The sequence below is a fragment of the Aythya fuligula genome, chromosome 3, assembly GCF_009819795.1.
Source record: "Aythya fuligula isolate bAytFul2 chromosome 3, bAytFul2.pri, whole genome shotgun sequence".
Lineage (NCBI taxonomy): Eukaryota > Metazoa > Chordata > Aves > Anseriformes > Anatidae > Aythya > Aythya fuligula.
In genome coordinates, this window is record NC_045561.1 from 86,874,092 (window position 1) to 86,894,472 (window position 20,381).

General features: G+C 37.7%; 1 protein-coding gene across 1 annotated transcript; it reads right to left on the reverse strand.

The window, feature by feature from the left end:
• Nucleotides 1-1,743: 1,743 nt before the first annotated feature.
• On the reverse strand, nucleotides 1,744-18,595 carry DDX43 (DEAD-box helicase 43). Its single transcript, XM_032184489.1, has 16 exons — nucleotides 18,244-18,595; nucleotides 17,651-17,706; nucleotides 17,128-17,245; nucleotides 15,738-15,845; nucleotides 15,107-15,188; nucleotides 13,415-13,571; nucleotides 13,221-13,339; nucleotides 12,856-12,966; nucleotides 11,930-12,071; nucleotides 8,939-9,039; nucleotides 8,241-8,328; nucleotides 6,358-6,485; nucleotides 4,768-4,877; nucleotides 3,899-4,037; nucleotides 3,031-3,118; nucleotides 1,744-1,851 (listed from the first exon to the last, which is right to left on the reverse strand). Exons 1-16 carry the CDS (start codon nucleotides 18,593-18,595, stop codon nucleotides 1,744-1,746), a joined length of 2,007 nt encoding a protein of 668 aa, XP_032040380.1.
• Between the last annotated feature and the right edge of the window lie 1,786 nt (nucleotides 18,596-20,381).

Here is a 20,381-nt window from a genome sequence, read left to right on the forward strand (position 1 = left end):
ATCCATTGCAGAATATCCAGAATACACTCCTGCTTTCAAAAAGGAAAAAAAAAAAGCTGAATTGTAAGAGTCACTGAAATTACTTGGACATAAAACTGAACTACTTCTCCAGGTCAAGTGGGTGTATGAAAAGTTTTGCAGAGGGCTATCATTGGCAACAGTGAGCAAAAAGAGAATACAGTATCAAAACCATATTACATTCATGAAGTAACTCAGAAAGATGAGTCTTCAGAATTGCCTTGGAAATTAAGCTTTTGACTGGACTTTGGAAGGGAAGCAATCAGTATCCAACATGAAAGTTACTGTGCCAATGACCATCTGTGTGCAGATTCCTGTAGAAAAATGTACTTTTTCAATCCGTTATCATGGAGGAAGGAGTCTTTCTGTAAAAGGTTTTCAAAACCAAAATGTAGCCTGAATCCACCACTCTCAGAGTTAGACAGAATTCAGCTCAGTTTTTCTGCTCAATTATGTTAAGAAAAAACGACTATGACACTTCCTACTACTAAAATTGTGCAGCTGATAAACACACAGCATTTTAGAGCTGCCCCCCCCCCTTTTTTTTTTTTTAAACAAACAAACAAAAAATCATATGTAGTTTTAAAAAGCACCAAGGGAAGTCTGTATTTTTACCCTACTTTTTGAAGACAAACTACCTACAGACTAAAATAATAATTGATATGAAATCTGGACTTTAACAAATAAAGAAGAGGAAAGGGAAGAGGAACTTTTAGAGAATAACCTTACTAAAACACTCATCTCGCTAGATGCAGTTTATTAATTTTCCAGTTACTCACATGACCTGAGTAAACAAGTTCAGACCAAATATCATTTGTACAGGAATAGCCCCTTCCAAGAAACTTCCGAAGAGTGAAAATATGCCCCATTACCATTAACAGTAGGGCTGACAGAACCTGACATTCAATCATAAAGTATGGATCAACTTTATCTGAAAGGAAGCTGACCTTCAAAGGCTTATTTTCCTAAGATGCTCTTTATTGACTTTGTTAACATCACTCTAGTAAACTGTGCACTTCTTCCTTAAGCGAGATGATTACCTCCCAGAGTAGAAACGCAGAAGCTGCTTTTTTCATCTGGCCACGAATACGTGCTTCTTGTTATGGCCTCCTCCATTTGGAGGAAATGCAGACTTCTCTCAAAAGAAACTTGAGACAAGTCTCAGCAAAAATGACCTTTAGTGTTAGCTTGGAAATAAAATACTCACTTTGGCAAACATCAGTTACTGAAAACAGAGCAGACTTCAAATAGTTAAGTTATCCTCTGAAATACTTTTGCATGCCCTGCAGATGTGGCGTATCAGTGTGAAAGTACAGTATTTTCTAGTCAGACTGACAAACATTGCATACATTCACTAATCCAGTTCTCTGAAAATAAGAGGAAAAAAAATTTTAGATGTAATACATACAATTAAAAAACTAAGTCCACAATGTTTGATTTTAACCATTATATGATGACTTTAGAAGTTATGCACATCGCACAAGAAATAACTGTAACAACTCTCCCAAGACTGAAGTCAAAGTAGTGTCAAAGCACAAAACTAGATTTGTTTGTATATAAATTTAATCCCATTTTTCTTTTCTAAGGTATTTTTAAAAACACTATTTAAAATGGAACAGATATAGAAAATAACTGAAAAAAAATTTCTAAATTCAAGCACATAGATGCTAATGCTAACACAAACTATTATCACTTACTTTGTTTTGTACCTCCAGCGGATTACAATTAGTTTAGAGGCTTTCTTTGAGGTCTTCGTATATCCCGTTCCATGTCTTTTTCCATTTGGAATTTTTTGTATCTTTCTGCCATTGAAATAAGCTCATCAGGAACTACCTGATAAGAACACATCACAAGAACAAGCTTCGTTTTAAGAAATTCGGAACTTTTAGGCTTTAAAAATACGTAACTTAGCAATCTAGTTTGGGAACACTATCTGGCTCCTGCCACCTTTTTAGATTTACTTTTCTGTAGAGGTGCATAGTTAAGCTGTACCTATGTATACATGAGAACATACTAACATACACTGAAAAATAATCAGCACAGTGTATGTGGATTTTCAATATGCCAGCATCACCGTATCTGAGGACAACTTACAAACAGATAAGTAAAACATCTGCATTTTAGATAAAAATGCATCTTCCAGCAATGATGAACAGCTGAAAAACATTTCCAGTGCCATTAAAATATGACGGCATGCAATTCATCCTTCTACAATGGGGTTACAGTGTTGGTTAAAAAAGGAAGAGTAACTGACATCATCTACCTGGACTCGGGCAAATCATACGGTGCTGTCACACACGACAGCCTGGTCTAATTGGAGAGGCATGGGTCTGATGAACGGACCGCTGGGTGGGTAAGGAATTGGCTGGATGGCCACCCTGAAGAGTTGTGGTCAACAGCTCAATGTCTGGTGTCCAGTGATGAGTGGTGGTCCTCAGGTATTGGGACCGGTGCTGTTTAATATCTTTGTTGTTGACATGGACAGCGGGATCAAGTACACCCTCGGCAAGTTTGTGGATGACACCAAGCTGTGTGGTGTGGCTGATATGCAAGGAGGGAGGGGGTGTCATCCAGAGGGACCTGGACAGGCTTGAAAGGTGGGCCTGTGAGAACCTCATGAGGTTCAACAAGGCCAAGGGCAAGGTGCTGCATATAGGTCAGGGCAATCCCAAGCACAAATACAGGCTAGGTGGAGAATGGATTGAGGGAAGCCCTGAGGAGAAGGACCTGGGGGTGTTGATAATACGAAGCTCAACATGAGCTGGCAATGGGTACTCACAGCCCAGAAAGCCTGCCAATATCCTCAGCAGCATAAAGAGAAGCATGGTTCTTTTAAAAGAAGAAAAATTATACTCTTAGTTCTCATACTACTTACAAACACCTGCAAGAAATACAGCTTGGAATAGCAGACAGACACTCATCCAGAAAAGCGTAAGTAGGCCATCACCGTGAATTGTTTCAGGTGGTAACCCAGAACCAATATAAATATTACTGAGTAAGATTTTTTCTTACTTGCTTTGCTCTTTCCAGAATATCAATCAGTTCAGATGCAACCTTCCAATCTTTCCTAGTGACAAGTGTTATTGCCACCCCAGTACGTCTGGACAAGGAACAAAATAAATGTTGATGTTCAAAACAAGAGATATCTATACTGCTCGTTTTTTTCTGACTGACAGTAGTAAATTCAACTGCAGGCAGTATTTACAAACTTCTAGGTTAAAACTGGCTAGAGTATTTGCTATGCACTTGACAAAGTAACTTTATACAGGTCAGAATATAGCAACTTAGCAAAGGCACAACTAATTTAGGTATTACAGACAATAAATTCGGCATAAAGAACATATTTAAGAAGAGACATGCATTAGGATCTTAATCAAAATATGTACACACACAAACAAGGAAATGAATCACATTCGTTCCAGACTTGGAAAGCAGCATTTGAAAGTCCTACTGACTAGCTAGCTTTACCACCATGATTGGTGGAAAACTAACTTGCCCGCCCTCCCTCCTGCCCCCAGTTATCTGCCTAGGAAACTAAACAACTGAGCAGCTCCTGAAGACATAAACAAGGAAGATGATTTCAGAATATCTATACAGAAGGTGTTTTACACTTTAAGTCTTCCCCACATTTAAATTAGTTTTCAAACATCTTTCAATCCCAACTACTTAATTGAAAAAACGGAAAATTGGAAAGCTTGTTTGCCTGAAACTTAATGAATGTATTTCAAAACATAAAACATACTTTGGTATATTCTGGAAGCTTCACCCCCCAATTCTGTATCACTTGTTTCTCTTATTAAATTCTAGAGCTACATCTATGCAATGCATAAAATATTGACATTGATCAATAACATCTTACTGTTTTCTTGCAGACACTTACCCTGCTCTCCCAGTACGACCAACTCTATGAACATATTCTTCAATATTACGAGGGAAGTCAAAGTTAAAAACGTGAGTAATATCATGCACATCAAGGCCCCGGGATGCTAAGTCCGTAGCTACCAGGATTCTGACTTTGCCTAAAGCACAGCAGAAGGAGAATTTGATTTTATGGAATATACAAAAAACATGCTCTAGTCTATCGGTTTCCTAGTGCATAATACTCCTGTTCTCAACATATAAAAGGAAATATATACTTGTTGCACCTTGCATCGTGTTGTTTCAGTACTAATTGGCAAGTAAGCACCCAAAATGTGAAATAGAAATACTAGTAAAATGACAAGTAGAACAACAAGGTGCAGGTAAACCATGAAGTATGCCTCACTGATATTACAAAAAAAAACCACAACAACAACCAAAAAACAAAAAAACAACCAAAAACCAGAAGCCTTAACAACTATTTGTTTATCTGACATCCTTATCACAGCACTATTCTTAGATTTATTAGCATCTGATCACATAATCCCAAAGTATGACCAATCCTACTGGATCAAAAGAACTGAGAAACTCCATCATTTGACACTTAAATTTACAGTTATTTAGGCTAACAGTGAATTTTCCAGAGACATCAAAAAATAAGACTTCAATAATTTAGCTCTTAGACATTTTAAATTTTATTGAAGAGGAATCACTTTTTGCTTGCTTTTTTTTTGGATTTGTCAGATTAACAAAGTGACCGTATACCGTTCAGAGCTCTAGTCTTTCAGTTTCGGTAGCAAAGAGACACTGCACTAGAAAAAAAAAAGATTCTGCACGTGATAAATTTTAGAAGTACTGGCTTGCTTAGCCCAAGTTTAGGTACAAGTCTACCTTTCTTGAAGTCATCTAAGGCCTGCTCTCGATCACACTGCTCTCTGTTACCATGAAGAGACTGTACTGGAATTCCCTGGAGACCAAAGTCACTTGCTAAGTCATCAGCTCTAAGATGAAATAAAACAATAGTTCTTTTGAAAGCATGCAGCATCTAGATTGATAACAAAGGTAACAATTTACCAACAACATCTAAATGTTTAAGACAGGACAAAAGCCTACCTAAATCAGGTGACATTATTATAAAACAGCATGGAAAGAAGCACAGAATATTCCCAACCAAGGTTTTTATTCCTTTATATGCTTTTATTTCAAGCCCTTCTCTGTCTTTCTTACCAGAAGAGACCTTCGATGGAAACACTGAATCTGGAAAGCAAAGACAGACACCCATGCAGCCAGAAAGTCTCAACAAGGAGATCAATCATCTACACTGTGTTAAAGTACAGAAGATACGACCAGGTATGATGTGCCTTATATGTACAAAGTACAACTTGAAGCATAAAAAACAATGCTCTGTAGTTACTTCAAGGAAGAGCTTTCCACTTTTACAAATCCACCATGATTGCAATGCATACAAGTATTCACTTGAGTTTTGTGACTGCTGCAATGCAGTACTTCAGCAGACTTTTTTTCCTCCCACATCAGCTAATCCTCTCCCATAAAGATTTCTTAACAAGTAAGGACTTCCTTAAACTTTTTCCTTCTTCATCTTCTTACATAACTCAGAAGAGTGCTTCTGTCTTTACAAAAGAAGTAAAAACTTCTGCTCATCACTACAGTTTTAGTCAGAAGTCTGAAGCCCTTCTAGACACCTGTCAAAGTTTACTTATGTACCTAATAGCTAGACGAGCAGAACCTACCAGCTGGAAGCAAGAATCAGAAGTTGCCCACACTGAATGCTCAAGAGAATCTTTCACGTAAAAGCTTAGATCTATACAAAGGAAAACCTTCTACAAAAGCCCCTAAGGGTAGTAGCTCCTGTCAGGCCTGGAACCTTCCAGTTACACAAACAAATCAAACAAACCAAACAGTGATGGGCAAGAGCTGTTTCAACAACTAATTTTTCCTGAGAAAAAGCATGTTGGCTTTAGGTTCTGCATCACATCTGCAGCAAAAGCTTTCTTAAGGAACTAAAAAAAGAAAAATTACATGTATGATACAGTAAAATTAGATCCATCTCTTTGAGAAATGGGAGGGTACCAAACTACAAAGTTTGATCTCACTTTCTTGTATCAAAAGAAGAAACAGAGAGAGAGGGATTTTTGCATCATCAGGAAGGCTCAGGTACGGTATAAAGACACTCCCTGCAAATAGGTCTTGTCTGCACCAGCTACATATGCAATTAAACATCAAATCATATTGACATGTCACTAAAAACCTTAACATCTACTTCAAACATGCAAAATTTAGATTTCACACCACTATTAATATTAGAAAGGGTACAAACTACTAGTCAAAACAGTCTGGGGGAATAAATAAACGTTACCAGAACACTATTGACAAGAACTGTTACACTTGGTAATCATCTGAACTAAGAACACCTCTGGTAGGAAAGAAAAAGAAAAGTAATACAGGGAAATAATTACATACGTAAGTTTCTTTCCCACAAAAATGATGACCTTGTCTTTTGGTTTCATTGAGTCAATAAAGCTTTTCATAAAAGCTCTTTTCTCCTCCTCGGTGGTAACAACAACTCTTTGTTCTACTGTATTTACTGCCTGTAAAACAACAAAGAGGGTATTACTTAGAAACACATTTGAAAAGAATTTTTTATTCCCATATATAATAAAAGTAACATTATGACAACAAAACTCTAAAAACTAGAATGCGTATCAGTTCGGACTTTAACTGATACAGATTTACTTGTTAAAACTGATCTCTGAACAGTTTTATCAAATTATGTATTTGCAGATTTAGAGGGTACAGATCAACAGACTAATGAAGAGAAGTAAGTATTCCTAACATTAGCTAAGAGCAGACGGAAGCATTTTTTTAATTACTAATGTGAATATATGTTAAGATAATCCAGTGCAAGTTGGAACAACTATCATCTCGAAATCAAGAAGATTTTAAAGAAGGTTCTGACAACTATTTGTGGTGATGAATACTGACACTTCTTCCAACTACATTTTTTTTTTAATAAAAGCTTTACTCCATTTAAGGTTACCACAGAATATCTGACATATACTACATACGAGGAAATGGCACAAGGCTGTGTTGAGAGGTTCAGACTGGCTATCAGGAAGTGAGGGGGTGGTTGGACAGTCGGACAGGTTCCCTGAGTAAGTAGGGACAGTGCCAAGCCTGCCAGAGTTCAAGAAGTGCTCGGATAACTCTCAGACACATGGTTTCATTTTTGGGTGGTCTTGTGTAGTCAGATATTGAACCCAATGAATGAGCCTTTCGGGTCCCTTCCAACTTGAGATATTTTACAACTCTATTTAAGTAACATAAAGGTCTGGACATTCTTGTGGCACTGCATCATAAAATGGTGGCAAGAATTCATGAATCAATCCGCTAAAAAAAAAAAAAAAAAAAAAAAAAAAATTCTTTCCACATGGGAAACCTCTCCTCTCCACCCCTTCAGAAGTCACCTCTTCAGCTGAAGAGACCTCCTATGAAAGAGATGAATGCATTACAGAAGAGCTGCAATAACTGTTATCTGTCAGATAACAATCTTTGACAAGTAATGCCCTTTGACAAAAGCATAGTTCCCAACAGAACAGATGAAAAGTACATTTCCTTCTTCGGTCTAAAAGCATGCTGGATGTTATTTTTTCATTGCCCATGGCTAAGAAGTGGAACTGAAAACAAAACTTTTGTAATTTAAAAAGCAAACAAGTCTCTGCGCCAGGATGCGGGAGATCTTGGAACACACAACATTTCTGTAAATTCTGCTTAAAAACTGCTTAAGCCAACTACTGGTAACTGCGCAGGCATGACTAGCATACACCTACATCCATACATTTTAAGTTCAGCAAAGACGGTTCTTACTGTAATGAACATATTTTTGCCCTAGACAAGTGGCCTCCAGGAGTTTAATACAGAGCTTCTACTCTCTTTGAGAAAGCAGTTAAGAGACAGATCTGGATAAGGATCTATACATGTGAGAATAAAGACTTTCAGATGGAGAAGTAACATGAATTTGCTCCACAGAAAAGGCAGCTGCAAAAACAAGGGTTCAGGCAAAACCACGAGGCACTGCAAAATACAATTTTCAAATGTAACAAGTATTTGACTGATCTTTATTCCCTGTAACTTCTACTGGAAGTCTAAGACTTCTGGACCTTGTTATGGGAACAGGTTTTTTTTTAGGTTCTTTATAATATTTTAAAGCTTCATTAAAAGCAAGTGATTTTTAAGTTTGATTTTAAGGTATTATATATTTACTTACATACATTTACAAGTAAAACAAAATCCTTGTTTAACTGTAATTTCTTCAAAACAGAATTTGTAATTTCTTCAAAACTTACAGCTAAGTCAAGAGTGCCAACGTATACAATCATAGGGTTTTTCAAATAGGATCTTGCTAGGCGACGAACACCATCAGGCCAAGTAGCACTAAAGGGGAAGATGACAAAACATGAGAATACAGTGCAAAAGCTTCTTTAATTTGTTAATTTCACCAGTCCTCTTTTCTTATATACCAGTGAAACATGAGTGCACTGTAACAGTAGTGAGCTCATGTAGCATTTACAAATCATTTTAAGATGCTAGTAGTAAGTATCAATCTGATTTCAAGGTAACTTCCTAAATTCAAAGTATGGGTAACGGTTATGTAGCCTTTCTAATGAAGCTGAAAATGAGCTCAGTAGTTCAATGATTTCTAATTAGCAAGCTTGTAGACTATTTTTCCCCCCCTCTGAAACAGCAGCTCTAATTCAAAATACTCATGTTAACAGCATTCCCTGCCCACCTTCCTTTTTGGATAGTTCATTTTTGGAGAAAACAGTTGTTTATACAGTTGATATAAAACAACGGTAAGAGAAGAAGTAAGTTGTCAGAAGATTCATTAGCGTGAAATAGACAATTAGGAGAAAAAAATGATACCATTCTCTTGGTAGGTTAATAATTTTTTTTTTTTTTTATTAATACTTCCCCTCTCCCCCAAGGTTAAAGTTACTGAACAAGTTAAGGTGTTCAAGCATTAAGTACTACTATGTTTACATACCTTGTCATAATGGTTTGTCTGTCAGGCCGCACATCTATTAGGATCTTCATTATCTGAGGTTCAAATCCCATATCCAACATTTTGTCAGCCTCGTCTAAAACCTGCTTAGAACAAGGTGTTTGGGTCTAGTTCCTTAGATAATGTTTCAGCAAGACATTTTGTAAGAGATAATTTTACTGGTAACTATTTTAATTTCAAAATCTACTCTAATTCATTCCAAAGCCTGTTCAACTTGTTTCATCTCTTCAGTTTTCTTTAACCTCTTCCATTTCATTTACAGGCATAATAAGAATACTCTGTATCACCTTTAAGAACACTCAAAGCCAATGAAGAAGGGGCCATTTTTTTTTTTTTTTTTAAATTATTTTTAAAACACTGGTTTGGTTGGTGCCTAATTCAAACAAAACAAGAACAAACACAGGGAGGAGCCCCTGCTTTCAGTTGGCAGTTTTTAGAAGTTTACAGGACAATTCTCACTTTAACTTGAAGATCTCATATCAGTCCAAAATATCAGTTACCAATTTAGACCCTCTTAAGAGCTAGGAAAAGACAGACCATACATTCTGGTTTAAACTAGTACACTGTAGAATTCTTAGAGTTCACACTTATTTCATCAGGGGATAGAACAGGGGAGCTGAAAGTGAGTACAACTATTGGGAATTGATGTTTTTCTAATACGTAAGCACACAATGTTTTCTAAGTCCTTTACAAAGAAAGAAGGCTGCCATGCAAAACTGATTTTCCTCTTTTGATTTAGATAAACTAAATCTGAAAATTAAAGTTACATGGATCGTGCTTTGAAGTACTGACATTTTCCAGTCACTTATTTAGAATTACAGAACTTTGATGGTAACCTCTACTATCATGATTCTGTAGATCTATTCTTTTCAGATGTACTATTCTATTAAAGGTTTTTAGATTATTAATTATGGAAATCTCTGAAATAATAATAAACTTTAAGTTAAGCAACAGAAGACAGGAATTCTATTTCCTGATTTCATTCTTTTTATTTTCAAAGGACTTATGGAAATTTCATTAACTACTCAGGTTCTATTACAATGGCAAGGCTGCTGAACCGATTTCACATACAGAGCTGGCTACTGAGCTCTTAACAGCAGAAACTTTCTAGGCTAGTAAGCACACTGGTACTTCGCTGGAAAGGGAGAAAGACGCACATTAGATGGACGAGAGTAGTTGATGTTCACTTGCCTTATTTCTGAAAACTGCTTAATGAAGTCCATAACAGATATAATAGATATTAACTTTTTTTTCCCCCTAAATTCCTCAAAATCAAGTCCTGGTTTATAAAATGAACCCCCATCCCCAACTGACATCATCTTAGATTTCTCATTACCAATACATATTTACTTGTTTGTTAATATTACTACAGTTATTTTTCTTGTCTAGGAATTCTTGCAGGCCAGTTCTTCATGTGAAAAATTTCTTTCATTAAATTAGATAAAGGTAGTGTAAAATTTACCAGTAACTATCATATATATAGCATATAGAGTAGCATTTTTATTATATACACACACACTATATATATGTGTGTTTTATATATATAGTGTGTGTATATATAATAAAAATGCTACTCTATATGCTATATATATAGTGTGTATATATATAAAATATATACACACACATATCTATATATGCTATATATAGATATGTGTGTGTGTATATATAATAAAAATGCTACTCTAATCTACCTATTATATAACCTGAATTAATGATTTATGTTCTTTTTCTAGTATATTCTTTCCCCTAATTGCTTCCCTATTATGCATGCACAAGAAGATACACAGGAAAATATAAGGTAACAGTTGGAAAAAAAGCATTTTCAAATGGGACCTAAATAAGCAGAGTGTTTCCAGAAAGTCAAAAAGCATGAGATACTAACCACTTTTCAAGATATGGTCCTTGTTTCAGTCTGCTTAAGATATGCAACTGCTAGTGGTATAACAACAACTGGTTTCTTCTGCTTTATGTCATACTTTACAGTTTGATATTTGTTTTTCTTAGTATCATACCATACTGTATCATGCACATACTGAAGCATCTGATTTCAGTCACACACACTATGCTTTGCATAGTTTGGCTACACTTTGCCTTGGTATAGGAAGATTACAAATGTTATATAGTATTAAAAACAGGTTTTCAGGCCTTGTTTCCTCCTGCTTACCAATTGTGTGTTTTTCTTCTATATTAGACTACTCTCCTGTCTTCCTGGATTATTCTTTACAGATGCACCACTGGCCTTGGCACAAGCTCACAACCATTACTAAGAATTGGAGCTAACTCATTAAGAGCACAGTAAGAATTTAACGCTTGGTAGAGGGAAGGAGGTTGGGAAGATAAGGGAGAAAAAGCAGGTCAACTTGTCTAACTAGGCAACAAGTCATCAGTTAAGTAGGCAACACACAAATAATGTAAACACATCGAAGTATTTTACAAAATAGTCGTTCTATTTTGTCCAACATAGCAAAAAGCAAGAATGAAGTGAAAACGTAAGGATCCATAACAACACTAGCATGGCTGTTTTCCCACTAAGATCAAAAGTGGGTCACCCAAACATTCAGGTATCAGTTTGTGACACTGGCTCTTACCACACAAGTTCTAAGAACTTAAGTCATTCAAATTATTTAAAAGAAAAGTAAAAAGACAACTCAGGGACAGCATTTCATCTATTAGTAACTGATCTTCATAATATGAACTCTGAAATGGCCAATGATTTGAGGCAATAATTTATCGTCTTTAAAATGCTTATTGTGCTAGAAGCATTTTTTTCCCCCTCTAGAGAATATCCTATTTCTATGACATACCCCATTTCTACAACACAATCACATTCAGCATGAACCACCCCTCCAAAATCAATTTCAGTGTTTTAACTGAGAATCAGATCATTAAAAGAAAGCTAAAATAAACCCTGAATTCACACTAAGTCAACCATTTCCCAGCTGGTGCATTACTTATTCTGTATCAGCTACTTGCCAAGTAAGTTATGCTCCTCAAATTTATGACGTTGTTCATTTGAAGATCATTCAGTCTCCCAGGAGTAGCAATGACAATATCCACACCTTTGGTAACTGTATTGATCTGTCCTTTTCGGTCCCCACCACCATATATGCAAATACTAAAAAACAGAATGATTTACAGAAGTAGAATATTAAGGTTCAACTGAATCTCTCTTAAATAAATACCACAATATTGCTTCATATTACAGAAGTATTATCTCATTATCAAAATGAAAGAATACAATAGGTATGACTGACAGATTCACCATAAATTATGGGCTCAACATTGAATGATCCCACTTCAAATGTGCAGCAACAGCTTTCTGCTCAAAGTGTAGTAGAGGGAATCATGAAAGGAAGAAAAGATGGCTATTAAGCTACATTTTGGGTTGATCTTAAAATATTCACACCAAAAATAGATGAGTATTGGAAAAGGATGCATTATTTTCTAATGAATACCTTCAAAGGTCTCATGTTTTGCTGTTAAACCAATCAGTAACTTAACACATTCTTTAAAACTTTTTTGGAGGAGGAAGGAAGCAGAACACATGTTTCTTTATTTGATGGCTACAAGACTGAATGCTCCACCAGGCTACCAGAGAACCCCAGGAGCAGGTTTCAAAATATAGTAATGTCTGCTTAATAGCAGAAATGAAAACCAGCAGGTTTGTGGATGAAGGACAAGATGCAATGAAGTTGCAACACAGAAAACAACAGTATATTTAAGATTTTCATCGTTAGAGTAGCTACATAGGCTATCCTAGAAAATGAGAAAATATGAACTATTCATTTACTACCCTTCCCTGACTTCTCTTAACAAATGCAATTATTTTAACAGGTGAAATAAGCCACAAGTGATTTAAAAAAAAAAAAAAAAAGTGAACAAATGAGAAGGAAGGTTACCTTTTAATTCCTTTGTATGTGTACTTCAAACACTCTGCCTCTACTTGAAGTGCTAGCTCTCGAGTGGGAGCTAGGACTAACATTCCCGGCCCTCCACGCTGATCTTTGGATCTGCAACAAAGCATCTTCAGAATGTGGGTATATCAGGCTAGACAACGTCTGTCATTTCTGACATCAGATTTTTTAAAATAATGTTCTCAAAACTTTCAGTACACAGCTGCATCCCGTTATTGTGACATAATGGAATCTTGTGTTTTATATCTGGTATGTTTTCCAACAAGTCTATTATTTTTTACTAGATAGCCATCATTTCAGAAAAAGAAGTACCCACAAATAAACAATGTAGATGTGTGAACGGTCCTTACATTGGTTGTGAATCCAAATGAATGAATCCAGGCATTAAGTAAGCTAATGTCTTCCCAGTACCAGTCTGTGCTATGCCAATAAGGTCAATTCCTTGGAGTATGATTGGCCATGCCTGGGACTAACATAAAACAATAAATACTTAGACATTTTTCTCTTAAGGTTCAGGTAAGTATCATCAAAATTGAACAAGTACCTGAATTGGTGTAGGTTTCTGAAAACCAATTTTTCTTATATTAGCCATGATATCAGGATAATCCTCAAACACATCTTCAAATTTACAAACAGGATTGGGAGCGCAGCGCTTTTCACCTTCTTTTAAGTCATCACAGATTATGTTGTTATTTTCTTTCCTGTATAAAATTAGAGAAGTGCAATAGCTTTAAAATCTATCTGAAGAAGCAAAGCTAACACAAAAGACTGTGCCTTTCTGACAGTTTTTCCTAATATGCATGGAACATTGAATAGTTGCTTAATGTTGTATGTAACTGTTCTTTTAACTTTCAAGACAGTTGCACTACAGAAAAACCTCTCCTGGAGGACTTGTCGTTAGTCCATGAGTTATCCCCATAGTTACTCTTTCTGAAGTGTGAATGCTTTGAAGCTATGTATGGATATTAACATAGGCTGTAGCCTGGTCATACCAGACCTGTTATACTGTATTATAAATTAAGAGCTGTTACAGGTTCTTTTACCCAAAAGCAACTCATAGGAATGGGTTGTGCTTCTTTGTCAGAACCCTATATTCTGGCTCAAGCCTTTCTGATATACTTTCAGAGCAGCTCCCTGGGTGCTCTAAAAATAAAAGCAGGTTAGTAAAAAGGTGCTCAGTAAGACAACCTCCAAAAAGAGCATTCAAAAAGGTTATATATATATATATATATATATATATATATATATATATATATATTAATAAAAGCTATAGTTTTGAGGTCCCTACGCAAGTAAGGTGGAAATATATATCAGTACTGTATCTTCATTCTAGACCTCTTCTGAAGATTCCAATCTGCAAGTTTTACTTCAAGCTGTGAGTGGATTCAGAAAGAATGAGTAATTCAAGTTCTGATGTTTGCAAAGATACACTTTTTCCATGCCTATCTCTTTTTCTTCAGTTAATGGGTTAGATGAAAAGCATTCCCTTGTTTATAACATATCCGCTAGTCCTCAGTGCATGCTCTGAGCCTATGTTCTGTCACTTCTGACTAGTTCTGACAATAACACTTACGGAAACAGGTGTCAATTCACTCACTGTAAAAAGGTTTCTCCAGTAGGAATGCAAGAGAAAAACAGATGCAACGCAAAAAGAAGAACAATGAAAGGTGCTTCGAGTTAATATGAATCCAAGGCATTCACCAGCTTTATTAGAATTACTAAGGAGCTCTGAAACTACTACCAGGGCCCGATCAGAATCACTTGAAACAGAAGATCTGCTTTTCTATGTATTTGTAAAGACAAGATAGACAGAAAAAGCAACAGTAATCAATGTTGAAGTTTCTTCTGAAGATGCTAAAATACATGGAAAAAAGTGGAAGCCAAGCTGCATATATTGCATGAATAAGACAATTTGGAAGAACCTAGAAAACTTGAATAAGCTGTCTCATGACACGCAACAAACAACTAATAGACAGTGCATGGCCTCGATTGTTAACACCCTCTGAAAGTTAACCAGATAAAACACTTCATAGGAATGGTCAATCCCTAAAGTCAGGGTATTATTAGCTGCTTGGAAAAATATCTGCTAGTTATCATTTAATTCCTTATAGTTCCTAAGAGCTGAATTATTATGAGACACTAACATTAGAAATTGTCTCTATATTTCACCACCCACTTCATAGGTTTTGTACCTTAGTTATTTTGCCAATGCAATTCTCTACAGAAATGATCTTACCGCCACAGTTCCGCTTCTTCTTGTGACATAGATGCAGTCCTTGATGATTCTTTATAGAAGTTTTTCTCAATTGGAGGCAAGCCTTAAGCAATCACAAGAAAGTAAACTTAAAAGACAGTAAAAAGTGCTGCACATTTAGGGTCAGTCTATTAAAGCTTAAGATGAAACCCCCAAATCCGAATACTCTATGCCTTTTACTAGGAGACTAGTCAAAAACCGTGGTAGACCACAGTCATTCAAGCAAAACCGAAGGCTAACAGAAGTCCTGAAGTACCTGCAAAAGCACCACTTCCCTACGTTTCAAGCTCTAGAATAATTTCTACTAATATACATAGTATTTTTTTTTTTTAAAACGCTTTTCAGCATTTTGCTACAATCAACTACAAAACTACGGCGTTTTCAAAAGCTGAAGTAAAAATACTAATTCAGTAGTAATTGGAGACTTGTCACACAGTGACCAGTGTCCTTCACGACTGTTCCAAAAAATGCTGACATGAGCATTTCACTGCAAATACTTAATTAATTTGGACACTGAAAAAATCCAGTTACTTCCAGCAAGTATTTAAAATGTTTACACATTCAATACTTCTACCACATGTAAACAAGCAAAGATCAAAATTTTAAAACTAACCTGCCCACTTCATAGCCTCATGTTTAGCTCTGTTTTCTCGAATAGAGGCCCAGTTAATCACTGCTTTTTTTGGTGAATTTTCAGGTTGGATAACATCCAAGGTTTTTCCTGTAGAGTTAGTACCAAAACACTGCTGTTTGATGCAATCAAAAACAAGTACACTTTTTATTTTTGTATTACAAGACCTCTTATGTGATTTTGAACAGACACAAAGCACTTAAAGAGAGCTCTTCCTTAGGTCTTGGACTGAAGCACTGACAGAAGAACCTGTACAAATACACTTCAGATAAGAGAAGCATTACTTTAAGTAGCTAAAGATGTTGAAAAGACAGGTTCTGAAATGCTGCTTCTGTACCTATAAGGAAAACTTGTTGAGCAGTGAACTTCTGAGAAGCACAAACCAGGCAGATGATATGCAAACAATTCTTTATTTTCAACAGCTACAAGAGCAAGGTTTACTTCTTAAGTATCCCACGTCATGAAGATAAAAATTCAGTGTAATTACACTTGATATCCCTTTTTTGATGATGACATCAACTCTTCAGAAATAGAATTTTTATACTGGAGATATAAATGGCAACACAATTTGTGGAGAATCAGGAAACATAGAGGAAAACACCACAGCCACACACAGAAGTATTACATAATCCTGGCCTCTTGAAAGAAACATGTTGGTCTACCTCTGGCCCACTCACAACTACTCCATTCCTTATTCTAATGCTGGAGCATAATTCTCAGATCTTTTCTGCCTCATCTGCCTCAGAGCAACCACTATGGATGTGGTTCTTGCCCCTGAGAGCTTACTGTACAGTTAAGCAAGACAAATACCAGTAACTGAAGCAATAACTCAAAATACAGTCATTACAGTATTATGGTCATCCATGTAACATGTTAAAGGCTAGTAAAATGAGGCATGATGTGCAACACTAAACCTTAAAAGCTAACCTCCCATGAAAGGAGTAACAAGTCAGCCTCATGCTGTAATCAGTATGTTTTCTTTACAGCCTATGTTTATAAAAGCTTACTGAATTTTGTCACTGCACAGCTACTACATTGGAACTTACACTAGAAAGAATATCTGGATTTTGGGGGGCCTCAAACTGGTAATGCAAGAAACCAAGCAGTATTACATTTATTAGAATTGTTGGAAATGCCCAGGAAGAGTTAGTTATTCATTCACAGAAGTCCCTCAGTTCAAGGAACGAAACTGCTCACTGTCTTGACATCTCTGTTTCAAGGAGGTGATTTTAACCTTGATCTTGGATAATGGTACACCATTTTACTATGGTAAAATACTAACAACATAAAAAACACACTAGCAAGCTACAAATACCCCCACAACAAATACCCCCTACCCCCATAACACACTTCTTACATTTCTCAGTCCCACCTCTGATGTTGTTTTGTCCACAGTTTGCAACTGCATCATCAATCAACATCTTGGCTTTGTTTTGCACAGCAGCACTGCCAAAGATCTTCACTTCAGCTTCCAAGGCTCCCTTTACAACCTGAGTTCGTAAAACCTCATTGAGTTTTTAATACTATAAAGACAAGCATTACACAACAATATATACTGAAAACAATCTTTGATTTTTTTTTCATTAAACTTCTCTTCCCAGGAAAGGTTCTTTAATTCCCTTTTAGAAAGAGAAGAAAACCTGCATACTTCAGGAAAAAAAAAAAAAAGCACATACACGCACACACAAACATAAAGACAGTAAACTTTTCCTACTTTCACATACAGTCAAGTTGCTCCCTCAATTTATCCTCCTTTTTAACCTGCTCTTGTAAAAGCAATTATTATGCAATTGCAACGCCTTTCAACTTCCTATGGAAACTCCAGGTTACAGTGAGGCAAAAGCAAGTATTTCCCTGATAGAGCCCTGGCCTGAATGATACACAGCAAACTATACCTGTATCCGAGAACCTGAAGAGTCCTCAAGCTCTTTTATTTTAGTTCCTCCCCGACCTGTTACAAAGAAAAAGCTCTTTAATATCTGCAGCGCAAGCCATGCTGTCAAAAACTAAGTTCTAACTGTAAGTATTTTGGTTTTGACCAAAACCCAAGACCTCTGTAAGACAGCAGACGATCACAAATAGAACTTATGATACAGAACTGCTAGGAAAAGACATGCAGCTTTTTTTTTTGTCAGTCAACTGCAAGAAATGGGGAAACATAAGCATGTCAAATGAACAGAGAAAGCAGCAAAATCAGCTCAAGAACAAGCCATGAACAGAAAGGGGCTTCATCTCACTTATGATTTGCTGGCTGGAAGAAATGGGTTTCAAACCTCACCTCTCTTAGGTGAGTGAAGAGCTCCCCGATTCATCCCTTACCCCACACAAGCCTCCCACTGAGTCCGTGGGAGACAGATGCCAGGGTTCGCAGTGTTGCGTGGCCCTTCTCGTCAGGAGGAGCCGGCAGGCAGCGATGCTGAGGGCTGCCCACACCACCAAACCCCTCCGCACTCCGCAGCCGGGCCCTTCCCTCTTCCCACCCGCCTACCTGGCCGCCCCAAGCCCCCCGGGGTCGGCGTGCGGCCGTTATTACCTATCAGCGCCCTGACCTGGGCGTTGCTGATGAAGAAGCAGAGGGGCGCGCTGCCAGCCCGAGGCCTGCCGCTGGCGGCTCCCTGCAGGCGCCACCGCCCCGCGCCTCGGGAGCTCCCCGCATCTCGAGGCTCCCACTCCTCTCCCCCAGCCCTGGCTGCTGCCGCCTCAGAGCTCCTTCGCCCCCCTGCGCCCCCCACAGAGCCGCGGGCGGGCGCCGGCGGCTGCCTGAGGGGCGCGGCGTCAACCGCACAAAATGGCGGCGGCCGCGGCGCCTCCTCGTCGCTGCTCGCCTCCCAGTCCGACATCGCCCCCGCGGCGCACGTGGCGGGCCTCGCCGGGCTTCAGGCTGCGGGCGCGCTGATTGGCAGGAGCCAGGGGCTCCGCGAGCAGTGATTGGCTGCTCGGAGCGGAGCCGAGGTGGGAGAGCCTATGGTTGTCCTCGCAGAGGGTGAGGCCCCGCCCACGCAGCGCTCTGCCCTCAGACGGCCGTGGGCGGCCGTTAGGGGCAGCGGTTGGTGCTGCTGGGCCTCTGGGCGGGTTGGCCGGCACCTGCTCTGATACGGCTCGTGTGAGGTGCTGCAGGGTGTCCCCGAGCAGTGAGGTTCCGCAGCCTCTCCGGGCAGACTCTACAAGTGTTTGGTCGCTCTCACAATAAAAAAGTTAAAAAAAAAATCCTGAAAAGTAGCATTTCATGCAAATTTTATCCTCAGTAGAAGGGCAGAAGGAACTGTGTGAGGAAGGCAGGCTGTGGTTGCAATCCTGAGTAAATTCCCTTACCTAGTACGAAAGGCAATAATGCCTCTCAAATGTCCTCATAGAGGTGTTGAAACATCCAGAGCTTACATAAACTGCTGTAAACAGTGACCAGAAACTGGGCATGGCAGACTGGTTTGCACGCATTTTGTACCACTACATTTCCTTTGTGGTATTTTGGTCTCTTTATTTAAAAATTACAAAAAATCCAAAGGAAAAATACAAGTTATTTTTTTTTTGTTTTTCTCCGATATGTGCTCACACCATACAATCTTATAAGACAAAGAAAAAAACAACAGTAAGCATGGTCAGTACTTTTCAAATCATTTTTATTAACAACAATATGGATTCAACTTTGTCAAGAAGTTACAATTAACATTGTAATGTACTGGCTAATGCCATTGCAGTGTCAGTGGAAGCAGCCTTCGTACTTTCTAAACCTGTTGCAAAGCTGGCTTTTCGTCTTTCAAAGAAGTAAAAAAATGCTTCCAATAGCAAGTGATACCGAGTATGTGTGGAGTTGTCCTGGGTGTAGCTGAGGGAATGGCCACATCTGCATTCAGATGAATGAACGGGAGAATATTACATGCTTCCACTGACGCTGCAGGGGACAATTCTTATTTCAAAAACCAGTTAACTTGTTTTTTAGACAGTGACAGCACTTTGTGTGATGTTGTAATCCATTTGAATTAAGTCGATTAACACACTTGAAAAAAAAAAAAAGTGAAGCAGAAATATCTGGGGCAAATTCTTTTCTGACCTGTATCTCATTCAAACCTAATGATTCTGTGATAATCCAAAAGGATTGTATGACATATGAGTCAGGATAAAAGTTGGCCCAGAGAGGCAAGTTCATTCCTGGTATAGGTGGGTTCAGTTCCTTTAAGGTCAGTGGAACTGAGCCTGGTTATCCCAATGAAGGCTGAACTTCACCCAGTTGGGCAGTGAATTCATTGAAGTCAGTGAAGCCATCCAAGGATGAATTTAGCCTCAAGTCTTTAAACCTTTTTTTTTTTTTTTTTTTTTTTTTTTTTTCATTCATTTGCTGTTATATTTTCTTTTCCTGCTTACTCCTCATTTCTGATTATTCTCATTTTCTCTGTGCTTTTTAAAAATGTCCCTTATCTTCCCTTTTTACATCAGTACTTTGTGCGTTATCTCTTATATAGTCAATGTGACATGGGTAAATTCAGCTAAGTATTATTTTCCTCAGGAAATAATTGGAATATTACCATTTTCACTTTAAACAGATGCCCAACAAAGTAAGGATTTGAGTCTCAGCTCCTGAATTCAAGAAAAATTCTTACTGAATTCAGTAGAATTTTTGCTTGCGTAAGG